The sequence below is a fragment of the Ciconia boyciana genome, chromosome 2 (genome assembly GCF_034638445.1).
Source record: "Ciconia boyciana chromosome 2, ASM3463844v1, whole genome shotgun sequence".
NCBI classification, from domain to species: Eukaryota; Metazoa; Chordata; class Aves; order Ciconiiformes; family Ciconiidae; genus Ciconia; species Ciconia boyciana.
The window spans coordinates 105945933-105960211 of NC_132935.1; the positions used below are offsets into that span (position 1 = coordinate 105945933).

At 44.2% G+C, this 14279-nt stretch overlaps 1 protein-coding gene across 4 annotated transcripts in view; it reads right to left on the reverse strand.

Moving 5' to 3' along the window:
* The window catches only part of BLVRA (biliverdin reductase A), a 43307-nt gene that overhangs the window by 12067 nt on the left and 16961 nt on the right, over positions 1-14279 (reverse strand). For 3 of the 4 annotated variants that reach the window (XM_072853413.1, XM_072853409.1, XM_072853411.1), the window contains exons 2-6: positions 6367-6494; positions 4521-4640; positions 3794-3891; positions 2281-2388; positions 1362-1533 (exon numbers count right to left, since the gene is read on the reverse strand). In XM_072853413.1, the coding sequence (XP_072709514.1) occupies positions 1362-1533; positions 2281-2388; positions 3794-3891; positions 4521-4640; positions 6367-6485 (617 nt within the window). In that variant the 5' untranslated portion in view covers positions 6486-6494. Of the gene's footprint in view, positions 1-1361; positions 1534-2280; positions 2389-3793; positions 3892-4520; positions 4641-6366; positions 6495-11513; positions 11612-14279 lie in introns of those variants that run through there. The other variant, XM_072853410.1, reaches the window with a different exon arrangement.

A 14279-nucleotide genomic window follows, 5' to 3' on the forward strand; every position in this document is an offset into this window, starting at 1 on the left:
TGTTGGGGTTTTTTGTTTTAAGTGTTCTAGCAGTATAAGTGCAACAAAAAACAGTAATTTATTACAAATGAAGATAGGCCAGAATATTTTCCCATGGGGTCTTATTTTCCCCTGCTCTCCCTAGTCTTCTCATCTGCCTCTTGTCATATGCCCACGAGGGGGTCATCTGTCTCAAAGGCAGAGCGTGCTATATAGAAAAACAGGAGTGAAGGGAAAGGAACAAATTGTTCCATCACTGTTCCTACCTCCTAGGAAACATACAGAGCTTGGGTAACTTCTCTGTACCTTTTCATGTCAGACAATTCTCCAGTTGCATCTATAGCATGCAGAAAACTGTCATCGTAACTAACTTCAACCTATCTGAAAGAACATGACCTCCATACGGATGGTCCAGAATGACCAAACCGAGAGTTTCCAGCAAAATACACCACCAGATTTTGGACCAAGTTGAGATCTCAATCCACAGTATGAAACACTGATGACTTACTTCATGCTCATATAATATTTTAAAATGTTCTATTTTATAGCAAGGCCATTAAAAATATACTATTTGATAGCATGGCTATTGTTATCATATAATAAAAGGGAGATCATACTCATTATTATAAAATGCATCATCAAAAGAGTTTTCTGCAAGAAAGTCATAGTGCAATGACTGGAAAAAATGACAAGTAATCCTGGCTGCTGGATTCTCACTCAGCCTGACACACTCATGCAAGAAAAGCAAAAAGACGAGAAATGAGAAACAGACTGTTGTCCTACTCAGGAAAAATCAATGAAACTTCAGGACTGCAGATCAGGCATTAGTCAAGAGCAAACTTTGCATGTTAGCCTTTCAGTAGTTTATTATACTTCTCCTCGAAATGTGTAATTTTCTCATAACCTCCAGCTAGTACTACATATTAGCACAAACTTTATAGTGCTATAAGCTAAGTATTATAACTAGTGCATTACCTTTTCAAACAGTCATATCTTTTCAACCTTTAAAGAAAGGTTAGCTTTCAGTGTACAGCTAGAATGTTTGATGCTAAACAAAAAATATCCTGCCTCTGAACAATTTTTCAGAGTGCAAGAGAAAGGTCTTTTAGTCTTGGGCATGGTAAAATGCATTATGGGCCCATTCCTACATTCAGACATCAGAAAAGAGCTTTTAAACCTCCTCATGCTCTTCAGCAGACATTGTTTAGTGGTAGGTCTTTTTACCGTGATTACTATAGAAAGCATTTTCAGGTCTGTTTCTCTTGTACTCTTTCTCGCCAGCATCCACCCATTCTGTTTCCACAAGAGGAAGAGAGGATGCAGGACTCCTGCAGATGATACCTGAGGAGCCTCGCTCACCTGCTGCCACAGCCATTACTCACTTCTTGTTTGCCGTCTGAAAGTGAACAGTCATTCTGGAATAATTCTTATCCTTCTGCTTTTCTCTGGTGGCAGAGGTAACAGTGAGGTCTCCAAAGAGGTCAATCAGCCAAGTCAGTCGGGCAATTCCACTGAAAGCTGGGAATCCTGCTTTGTTTTCATCAAGGACGCTACCTGGCGCAACAGCAACAGAAAGTCTTGAGAAATGGGAAAGAGAATAATGCCCTCTGCCTAGGAAAGTCTGAAGAAACTGCACTGTTGCAAGCTTAGAGACCAGGGTGTAGAAAGCCCATGAGTGGATGGATGGACTGAGTAGGAAAGTCAAACAAACATGGTCAACCTTGAAATGGATCAGTAGGTGAGCTATGACAGAGAAGGCTGCACAAAGTACATATACAACAAACCCTTCAGGACATGTTGAGGACAGGAGGGTGTATGTGGATTCAACAAGGGAATAAAGTAAGGAGAAAACAATGGCTCGAAAATCTCTCCCAGCTCTTCTGGGGCCAAACACCAGTACGGAAGACTAAAGGCCCTCACTACAAACTGGGACACTTCCTCAGAGTTCATCATCCTCTCTGAGACCAATATAAATGAGACATTGGTCACTACCACCAAAGTACAGAAGGGATGAAGAAGTGCTCTCTCCTACATACAACAAGGCACGGGCTTGCATTCTTCACCAGATAGCAGAAAGAGATTAGCAAAGCAACAGCCTGCAGAAGACAAGTGTTAAGGCAAAGGTGCTTTCCAGACAGTTCTGTAATTTCATGGAAATATCCACAACTAGTACCTGTGTCTCTAGTCAGTTTATAGACAGACTCTCGTCTAAAAGGACTGAATGAAGCCTGGAAGGACTGGCATCCCTGTGGAGCAGGCAGACAAATCCAGATGGACTTTGATTTCCTCACAGCTACTGACCTGTGAAATGCAATGTTCCCTTCACCAGGTCTTTCCCAGCCACCTCTTTTTTCAGCTGCTTGTACTCTTCAGTCAGAAGCTCAATGTGCTCCACATGGAGTACTTTATCTGCCATTAAAAAAAAAAAAAAAAAAACCACACCAAAAATCAGGACAGATTAAATAAGAGCTTTCTGTGTGAATCAAAGGCATGTCTAAGCAGTAAAGGCTTCACCAGCCACCAGTGGGAACTCACTTAGAAATGTTCTCACGCATGGCTGGCAAAATGATGTCAAGAAGAAAACCAAACACGGGCCCTGTGCTGAGGCATCAATCTGTGTTAAGGATTTTCAGGACACAACAAATATAGAGACTACAGGCTACAGAAACAGTAGCCACTATGTTTAACAGAAACTCTGTAATGAAACCCAATACCCAACTAAGGCTGAAACATGAGTCTTCAAAGTAAAAGACGGATTAATTCTTGGCCTCTTTCCCCTCACATTTCCTTGTTCTGCATTTTTCCTCCCAGGGTAGTAGGAAAGAAAAAGGAGGGGAAAAAAATAGCATAATACTCAGACCCAGGTTGTAACAATATGTTAAGGAGTACCTCCCTCCATTGCAATTAATTGGGCTACTTTGGAATAGAGGCTATCCAATACATGTTGAATGTGGCCCTCATTCAATATGTGTTTTTCTGGAAGGTTTCCAGGAGAGTCATTTTAGGCTGCTGACAGTAACTGCTGCTGCTTCAAGAGAAGAGGCATAAATTCTGCTCAATGGGAAGCCATCTGGCAAGCAACAAGGCAGTAAGGGGTGTTGGTACAGGGAAACAGCAAAGTAGAAATCCTATACCTCCAGTGTTTTAGGACAAAAGTCACAAAGGAAATTTTTAAGAAACAGTGGTATAAATAGTGCAGCTTGTCCAAACGGTTTGCACTCTGCTCCTGCCCAGCCCTGTTCTATTCCTTGCAGTCCCATACATCCCCGCTGGCCTCAACTGAACTGCCAGCTTCTGACCCTTGGCACCACAGGGATGGGACCACACGCTTTCCAGAAATAAAGAGATTTTGCTTAGAGACAAGCTGTCTTTCAGACAGGGATGCCTTGCTGGCCTACAATAGCATGAACAGCTGTGTGTGACCAGCACGTCACAAACACTAGAAGCTAGGAGAGCTGTTTCCAGTTTTATTTTCAGGGAAAGAGAGGACAGGGAAGTGCACAAGTCCAATGGCTACACTCATTAAGTGCTTTACTATCACTGCGACAGAAGTTTCCTTCTCTAACTGCATTCTTAGCGTCACAAGCAGAGACCAGTGCTTTTGTGAGGGCAAACATACGTTACCCTTAGCCTTGACATTTGTGTGTTTATTTCCCCATTGGCACATGTCTTAAATCCTTAAATCCTCTGAGACAGGCATACTCCCCTGTATGTCATGATTAATAGTAGACTGCAGCCCTGCCTTTGAGTTTGATGCCTTTGGTGCTACCAAACAGGTAATACTGTTTACAGCTTTGAGAACAAATGCCATTACCTTTCTGTTCAGCCATCTCCCAGAGTTCACGGGCCGCCTTAGCAGACAAAGCCATGGGGTACTCAACAAGGACATGTTTCCCAGCTTCTAAAAACATTCTGAAAGGGATACAAGATCAGTCTTTAAAAAGTAGATCATCGTAATCATCTCTCTCCACTGTGCAAGCTGCTTCTCATTCCCACAGTCAGCCCCATATGGAGAAATCCACAATGGGAGTAACAGAAATAAATGGCAAGTTTCCTAGCAAGGATGGTGTGGTGGCTACATCACACATTTAAACACCAGGAGAGCTGGGTTTTAATTCTCCTTTTTCCACAGAATTCCCTCACTCACCTACAGCAAGTCACTAAAATGCCACAGCGTTGAGCACTGCAATTTCTAACTTCCAGACACTTGAGTGGCTGGAGTGGGGCACTGGAGTGCCCTTCCTCTATATAATCTGAGGAAAGGTTTTGAATCCTGTTTTAAGCTGCCCGTCCATCAAACACAGGCCTAGAGGTACGCAATTGGAATGACTTGGGAAATGAATGCATCTTAAATCTTACTCTCTTCCAGGGCTTATTGGGTGCTCTAGGGAACTTGCTATCATTCACTTTAGGCTTCTAGTCTGGCAGTCTCTCCTCCAGTGGCCACATCCTCTCCTGCAACAGCTTTACACAGCTCCTCTATGTTTCTAAATTACAGGGGAAAGGGTGGGAAAAAGGAAAAAAAAACCACCTCAAAATACCTAATGGTTTCTTCATGGCTTCTGTTCTCTGTGCTGATGAAGGCTGCATGGATCTCTTTGCTTCCTAGAGCATCTTCCAGGCTAATCTGCTTGGCCTCATTAATGTTGCCAAAACTTCTCCTGTGTATTTAGCATAAATACAACCAGAGCATAACCATCACAGTCCATTCTTCCTAACTGCATGTTGTGCAGCAGCACTTAGAAATTGTTCCCATGGACCACTGAGTTCAACCAGGGTAGAACAAAGGCAGCTTGTAATTCAGAAGTGCACAAGCACTTACGGACAGAAGTGGAGTGCACAAAAGAAGAAAACAGATGGGTCAATGTATAGGTGGTGGCATCAGTACAGAAACTGTCCTGCTATTGAAATGTAAAGTGGTTTTTGGTTTTGGTGTTTTGTTTTTTAATAAGCATGGTTTTGAAAGAGCCATTTTAAAAGAGTGACTACAAAGAGGACAGTGATCCTATGGGAGAACTTCCCACCATGCTGGACAACATGGGCAAAAGCACTTGAGTTGGCAGGGCCACATGCAACTACAAGAAGTACGGACAAGCAGGAGAGGGACAAAGCAGATGCTTAGCTATAATGGCTCATACCTTGCAACACACACACCATGCCAGTGCTAAGGCTCTCTTGGCCACCACCCTGAGCACATCTCCACCTGAAAATGAAACACACACGCTCCCCGCAAAAGCCCTTTGCATTAGTAAAGACTGGAGCAGGCACCTTGACAGTGTTAGGATAGGTGACAGACAGCATGAAGGTAGGCCACAAGCAGGACTTGAAAGCAAAGACAGGGAATGTTTGTATGTGATCGGAATGCAAAGAGCAAGGCAACATATCCAAGCAAGCTGTCTGTGAACTGTGCATTTCAATAGTGCTGTTTCTCAACAGAAGTAGTGGAAACCCTATCTTTAGTGTTGTTCAAGGCTAGCTGTAGCACTAGCAAAGGCATCAGGGAACCAAGAGTGTATTTGGCAGGGAAATAAACTGGATGACCTAATAGGTCTTTTCAGTCTCAAACAACCCTGACTGCATGATTTAAATATAGCTGGAAAAATACATTCACAGCCTGAGATCCATACATGTACCGCCTAACTATTTAAAACCTTTATGCTCTGCTGTTATGAGGCAGACAGCCTAGCAGGAATGCTCAGATGGAGGTATATGTGTAACACAGTCCTGCCAAATTTCCATGGCTCCAAGCTAGTGAAAAAAAACTATAAAGTTGCTCTCTAAGAGGCAGCCTTACTGTATGTATTAAATTATGAGATTTTCTTTAAAGACAACTGCAGGTCCGGTATTTGGTTTAAAAAAAATAAAATAGAATTTTAGGATGAAGTTGCAATGCTAGGAGCTTTACAACACGTGTTTTTGTAAAAAAAGTTTTTAAAAACTTTGTCAAACGTCTTATGTTTTTTAAACACTTCTATAAATTTCATGCAGACGTTAGGTCATTAGTGTAATTATTGTCTGTACCATCCTAAGCCTACAGGAAATTTCAGTCAGACAGAATTGCATTTCTTTTTATCACACAGATCCTGCAGCGAGAACGTCTCTCAGCTTTTATTTTAGCCATTTCTGCAAGGTATCTCACTAAGGTAATCTATTTGTTCCCTCTTGCAAAGCTTTCTGTGCTCATTTCCTAGCTGCCACTCAGAATGACAGGCATATTTGCATAAACTTTCCCTTTTCAGACAGCCTTAATTATAAGAGAAATATGAAACTTTGGATATTCATCCCCTGCCCCCCTCAAATAATAGTCCTCCACATGGAAAGGCATGTGCACCAGGAGAAAGAAACATTACAATTCCATATGAAACACGCTAAGATGAAATTTCTAACCTGGATACAAATCCAAAGAGTTTCAGGTGCTCAGAAGGGCTGGAAGGCATCGGATTCATCAAGTCTCGGATCCGTGCTAAGCCAGCAATTCCAACTCCAACCACCACGGTCCCAAACATTTTGTTAATCTGACCAAAGGAAAAAAAAAAAAAAAAGCAACATTTTTTTCTTTTAGCAGGGAGAGGAGCAGCTGGGAGGGGAGGTGGGAGGATGGATTACTCTTGAACCCTGCTTTCATACAGCCAAACCTTATTCAGATGTCAGCAACCAGCTAACAGAGATGTGATGCTATAGGCTACTGAGCTCACTCACATCCCATTGAAATGTGGTCAAGCGGTTCAGCCTGTCATAGGACTGATCTTGAGACTTGTATTTAACAGCTATTATATCACAGTTCCGGCACAAAGTTCTTCCTTTCCGTGAATAGAAGGCAGACTTCAAAAGTGAGACATTCTTCTATTTATATTGCCGCTTCCATGATGGAAAAGAGCCAAAAGGTTCTGCAAACCCAGCAGAGCTTTATATAAACCCTGCTGACTTCCTGAGCGTCTGCAGCACAGCCTGCTCTGGGCTGCCACACGGACATTCACAGTGCACAGCAGCATAGCCGGAATACTTTGGGACAGGAAGCAAAGAGCATCTTTTCTTCCCCCATGTAACCGCTGGCATGTCCTACAATGTCAAGATGCAACCAACCATCTGATAATTTGGTCAAGATGCTTGCTTGACATTTCCATGCATGAAGAAAGCTCTGCCATCTCTTTAATGACAAGCAGGCATGTCCTCAAGATTTACATCTCCCAAAAGCACATTCCTGCCACAGTTGCATCATACGGAGGACAAGCCAGGTATTGCACTTGCTGGCCAGGCTGCTGGGCCACTGGTAATACATTCTTCTGTTGCTTTTATGATTTGTCATTGATTTGCGGAAGCACTGGGCAACCGGTGTAACCTTTCAAACCTGCACTGTTCCACCACCCTGAGGACTAGCAACACTTTGTAAAGTAATTTTAAGATTTACAGGAAAAATGGCCTAAAACGAAGCCAAGTCAGCCCCTCTGCATTTTTTGTTCCTTCCATCCTATGACAGGATCCCTTCAAATTCTGTTTCTTGTGTTTCGGTGTTCTCCTTCCTGCCACTGCCAATCCCTTCACCTGAGTGAACTCTTTCGATCACTTCCACTACCTGGCTGCAGCCCTTGAAATCCTTCCGAGACTTAAATGGATAAATGGACAACCCCACTTCACTCCTCCTTGTGCCTCTTGTCTGACAGGATCACAGTGCACCAGCACAGCCACAAGTGGCTGTTCTGACAGTGCTAGAGGTTGACAGCTGCTAAGAAATTACATCAACTAACACAAATTTTTAAAAAATAAAATAAAGCCCCTCTCCAATCACACGTCGTGTCTGGATTTTGTTTTTCTCTAAGCTCCTGCCTGCTTACATATTCCTGTCAGTGCTGAATTCTGCTTACTTTATACCTGCCAAAAGGGTACAAAGGTAAAACACACAGCAGCGTGTTTAATATAAAAGAAGAAATGAGTGATATTGGAAGAGTTCTCTAGGGGGATTACAGTGACATGCCATTACCAAATACTTGAGGTATAACGTGATGACACTGCTCACCAGGGAAGAGAGATGTTCAGGGCTGAGAGAGAGAGGGGGAAAAGAGGGTAACATAACCACACAACCCATTTTCAGTTCCATCCCCAGGCAGAGTCCTGCTCTGGGCTCTCAGTTACACTTGCTTTTCTCTAGGGCCAAAGAGGAAAGAGACTGAGACTTGCAGAATGATCTCAGCTGGAAGGAGCCCCTGGAGGTCACCCGATCCAAACCCCACTCAGCCGCACCAGGGCCACGCCGAGTTCTGACTGTCCCCACAGATGGGAATCCAGCAAACTCCCAGGGCCCCTGCTGCAGCGTTTGACCACCCTCACAGCAAGAACTTCTTCTTAATATCTACTCAGAGTTTCCTGCTTTGCTTTTTGCCATTTCACTGCACATCTCCCAAAAGAGTGTGGCTCCAGCTCCTCTACATCCTCCCATCAGAAAGCTGCAGGCAGCAATAATACCGTCCTTTACCCTTCTTTTCTGGAGGCTGGACAAAGCCAGTTCCCTAAGCCTCTCCTCGTTCACCATCTGCTCCAGCCCCCTGACCATCTTGGTGGCTCTCCACCAGACTCGCTTCTGTATTTAACTTATTTCTTGTACCAGGGTATGCAAAACTGGACACAGCACTGCAGGTGTAGCCAGGTCCTGTTGGCTACACTCTTGCTAATGCAATCCAGGAGACGGTTGGCCTTCTTTGCCAGAAGAGCACACAGTGGCCTGAGGTTCAGCTTGTCCACGAGAATCTGCAGGGCACTTTCTGACTTTCCAGCCAGGCAGACCCCAACCTGTACTGGTGCACAGGGTTATTCCACCTTGGACAAGGGACTCTATGTTTGCCTTTGCTGAACTTCATGATGTTCCTGTCTGCTGTTTCTCCAGCCTGCCCAGGGCCCTCTGGTGTATTGACTACTCCCCCCACTTTGATTTCATCCACAGACTTGCCAAAGCTGCTCTCCACCCTACTGTCCAGGTGGTTAATAAAGACATTTAACAGTACTGAAGATGAGCGCAATACTTGCCCTTTTCCAGTCACCAGGATCCTCCCCTGATCACCAAGTGGCTTCGCAGTGACATCAACCAAGTCCCTCAGTGCCCTTGGATGTACCTTGTCTGATGCCAGCGGCTGCTGTACATCCAATTAGCTCAAGAGCTATATCACTGTCTTCCTCTACTGTGGGTAATGCTATATTCCCACAGACTCTGTTAACAGACTCAGAAACCTGGGAGGTGTGAGGACAGATCTTACTAGTGAAAGCCGCAGCAAAAAAAGGCATCAAGTATCTTTAATCTCCTTCACCCCAGCCCCACCGAGCAGCAGGCTCATATTTTTTCAGCCTTTTTTTAATTGCCAATGAACCCAGAGAAACCCTTCCTATAGCTCGTTTCAGCTACAGCTGAGCTTTGCCACTCCTGCAAGCTTGGCCACTGTCTCTATGTCCCTCCTGGATAGTCCATTGCAGCTTGTGCACTTTATTTTTGTGTTTGAGCTCAGTCAGGAGGTCCCTGCCCATCCACGCCAGCTTTCTGCCGCGCTTGGCTCTGCTTGCAGCACGGTGGAGTGGGGCACATGTGCTCTGGGGAGGTTGTTCCTGTAGATCAACCTCATCCCCTCTGCCCCACAGGGCAGTCTCCCATAGGACCTTGCCAAGCAGAGCCATCAAAAAAACCAAAAAACTGCTCTTCTGAAGTGCATGGTTGCAATTCTTTAAAATTTAGATTCATAAAGGGCTCCAGTGTGAATCAGGACCAGGTCAGCAGAAGTTTAGAAGCAGTCCAGCTGGAGAGCAGCTGATCAGGGGCTTACTTTAAGTTCAGAAATTTTCAAGGTTACTGGAGTGTTAAGCTGTTAATATTTGCCTACTGCCTTTAGCAGGATTGGGAGTGGGAGTCGCACAGCAGACAAATTCCCCTGAAGCTCCTACAGTCATCTTGTTTCCAAGAACTGCTTTTTTTTCTGGTGAGCTGCTGACCTCCGCTTCAATGAAGTGGAGAAGGTAGAGGAGCTGACTACCTCCTTCCACTGCCAGGAACAAAGAACGTCCCTCGGCAGATGCTCAGGTTGCTGAACATGAACATTTTTGCCTCTCCTTTGAAAAACTTTCCTAGTTTCATCTGATGAACAACTTCTGACCTCCCGAAAAGTCACATTTAAGAGAAGCAAGATTATTTCAACCTAGGAACAAAACCTGTTACTATGCAACCTGTTGCCATAGCAACCAGCCATTTGGTCCAGGTCAAGGGTTTTCAGGCTAATACGGTATCCACACGGAAAGAGACAGCTACTAAATGTACATTATAGAACCTCTGCTTATGCGCGTAGCTAAGAGAAAAATCACTACGTCTGCATCCCTGCTGCTGCTTTTTATAACCCTCATTTTGCTCACACAACAAATCCTGGAGCTGCTCAGGGCGAAAAGTAAATTAGATGTTTTTTGGAACTGTCATGAACCAGGTAAGAGCAGAATAGAGACTATTCATCTGAGAGTCCAGATGAATATATGAAAATTTACTCCTTAGTTCAAACGTTTACACTAGGATAACAGCTACAGTTATCTTCCAAGTACAAAAATTATGAAGGAGGAAGCCCAAACCATAAAGTGCTGTGCCTGCCTTCCATGCCTTTTTCTTAAGATAGGTGACCTTGGTTAAAGCTTTGACAAAAAGATTTCAGAGGCATTTTCAAGGCTGCTGAACTTTGGCTCCTATCATACTGAAAAACTGTACAGTAAGTGATATAACAGTACATCAGCCAGCATCCAAAAGCATTTTTCTCCACCCTTTCCTAACTGGCTGTATGAAAGCAAAGGGGTTGGTGAGAAGATTAGAAAGGGATGTTCTTCATGCTCACAGCTTGCGACTGAAGAGTGCCTCCCACCACCCAGCAGCAACCGCCCTGGTCTGGTCGCAGGCAGCCCTGCCAGCCCCACCAAGGGTGCCCTCTGAACCGGGGCAGGGAACATGGCGGCTGCCGACTGGTGCGGGGGCTCTTCCCCACTGACAGCCAGAACAAGTGGCTCCTCTTACTGAGGGAGATGAGCCCTGCATGACACTGAGAAGCAGACCCGAGAAAGGCATCTAGCCAAAGAAGATCATTTATCTTACACCAATATATCATCGTCCCGTCACCCTTCTGCTCTCTGTTGAGGTTTCTGTGCTTGTGCTGCTTATTTCCTCCATTGAATAGACTACTCTGTAGCAAAAAAAGTGCTCTATACCCAAGTATTCTTGCAAAATTTAGCAGTAAAACAGGAATATTCAGCAGCAAAACGGGCAATGCCCAAAGGGATCCGTCACCCAGCAAATGTGTTCCTCCCCAGTGCAAGCACAGTGGAACTTCAGTCCCTACATCTCAAAACTGCTAACGCTCACAGAGGTAAACTTTAGGGAAGTGAGGCTTACCTCTGTTTTGTGCAACATCACTGAGGCCATGCAAAGCCAGTGCAGAGGCAAGAGAAAAGGCCGAACTTAAGAATTATCTCCCGTTCAAGAAAATTTTTCATAGCATATCTAGACATTACAGGATGAGATTGGGTACCTTCTCTCATGATAAATGGAGAATTTCAGTAAGCCTCATGCATTCTCCCTGCAGCTTTCAAAGTCTTGTTCCCACAGGTATGAATGAGTGACTCACATATGAAATCAAAATATTTTGCAATCAATGTCACCTGCAATAGCATAACAGTGATGTGGGAGTCTTTCCTGAAGCACTCCCAGCCTGGTCTTTTTAAGTGTGCTACTTCAAATGACTACCACTTTACTGCCACACGTATCTTAAGAGTAGCATAAACCTCGCAGATGACTACTTAATCTGAAAATACCGCTGTCAAGGTCAGTTCACTTTTATATACTCAACAGTTGAACCATTTCATTCCCACAGTAATTCTTTGGCAACTTTCACTCTCTCCAGCACCCCCTTCTATACCTGTCAGATCTTTGCTTACATTAAATCTGTAACTCTACTAAACCTGAGTGCTGACATATGTTGTCATTTCCTTCCTGCCACTTAAAAATATACAATACAATCCCTACTGACCTGGCAGCCACCTCCCACTGCTCCTAAGAGTAAAGGGTGACTCATATGGCCAGGGGCCAGCAACTGGGGAGACTGGGATTCAGGGGCAGCTACTGGGCAGACAGTGTCTGAGCCCAGCTGCTGGAGGGATCCACCTTGTACATATATGTATATTCTCACTAGCAGAGCTCCATCCTGCTCAGCCAGAGAGGTGAAGAGGATGTGGCTGCTGGTGCTGTCTGTGTTCGTGTGAGTGCTCTGTCTGCGATCTATGTGGCTGGCCACATACAAGTGTATACAGGGTATATACATGTGCTCTGTGTACATCTGCTGACTGGGAATACGTTTTCAGCCTCACTACTGGTTGGACCAGGGACCATGGAGCTGCGCAGCCTTGCCCCTCTCAGGCTGTTGGATTCAACCTGATATTTTCCTCTAACATAAACCAGTCTGGACTGAGGAAGTTCTCCAGAGCTCCCTTTGCAGCGGACCTGTGGATTAGACATCACAGAAAATGTTTTCTCTTGTTACGGCAGCAAAGCCCTGAGATTGGGGTTGCAGCATCTTCCTCAACAGAAGTTTTTAGGGGAACGCTGGACAAACAGCAGCAGTCACTGTAAAATCAACAAGTTGAAACCTTGAGGTCCCTTCCAGCCCTATATCTCTGATTTCAAATACCCAGAGCCCTGGCAGATGCTGTACTTGGGGTGTTGGTACATGTTATAGCCTGTGCCACCACATGTTACTCTCATATAAGACGCATCTGCCTGGAGCAGAGAAAGCAGAAGCTGAACAGTGTAGCTTTTGTTAGTGTTGTTTTTTAAAAGGGAAGAACTGCACAAATGCTCCAATTTAGCAGCCTATTCAAAGGCATAAATATACTCTGTTCTGCAGGAAACCATGCACTTTAACCTGTGTATGTGCTGAAGTACCTTTGGGAAGCAGACCCAACACAGGTCTCGCTAATCCTAACTAAAGGCAGAACTTGAAGAAAAGGGGAAAATAGAAATGGAGGCAAAGAAAATAATTGTTTGAATGATTACATGCTGGAGCGGGAGTTTGTGTTTTTGCTCTGCTTTTGCTGCAACCTAGAGATAAAAGTAAAGTCCTTCTGCAAGAAAAAGACAGTCAGGAAGGCAACCCCCAACACTTTTCTTGTTACTTCTCTTTAAAACATTAATTGAAAATAAAATGAGAGTCAGAAATTTTCTCAAAAACGTGCCAAGACCATTTACAGTCTCCACATTTCAGAGGAAAACAACAGCACCTAGAAGTTATATAGCAACCACAGACATTTTCCTTGAGAGTTGTTCGTTATGGTCCTAAGTATCAACCCTCCCCAGCATTTCTCCATCTGTCACACCCATCTCTCCAGCTATCACAACCCAGGCCACAGTTTCCTGGCAGGCACGCAGGCTCTGGTAGATGACTTACACCTTCGAAGCACCAACTCTAGCAGAGATCTTCCAGCAGAAAACTGTCTCTCATCCTGACTGGCACCACTGTACCTTGGAAACAGCCAGAGCGGGCTTTTCTTCCTGGCTTTTAAATGCCATTTGAACAATACACCTGCATTGGTTTACATTTATGTGCAGGCTTATTTGCCCGGGCTTGCTGATTAAATTCTGGTTTTCCAGTTGGCTGCCAAAGCTGAAGTTGATATAGTTATATTGAGATATGGCCAGATGCTGTGTTACAGCTGCCAAACAAACACCTTTACTATATACAGTGATGGTTAATAATAAATGACTTCACTTGTAACTGATACACTGTCTCCAGCATTAATACTTAAGTAGAAAGGAAAACTTTTACTAAAACATACTTCTGCAACTTAACTCTAACTCCGGAGTCCCCAGCAGCCTAGACTCCTGTCACAGTGAGGTTGCTCTCCACAGCCTGCAACTCCATACTTGCAGCAAAAACATTTCACAAAACTAATCTAAAACCGTGAGAGGTACTGGAAGAATGTGAAGATCCGTTTTTAATATAGGACATATTCCACCCTGTGGAGGACTGAATCAGAAGTGCTGTGACGTATGTGCAAGGGTATGAATGACCATTTTGTCCTGTTCTCTGTCTGTAGTCACCCTTTGTGGTTCAGATTTGGTTTAGTCTGAAGAGGAAAAACAAAGGCAAATAACACTTTTGAGGTGGAGTCCCAGAAATGTGTAGAGAAGCTAAGTCCTCAGTCCGCCTCATTTTGTTTGAAACTCTGAGAGCCAAATTACATTTGGATATACCTACACTGCTAAGGCTGAAACTATCCAGGAAAGAACTGAGTCTGCTTTG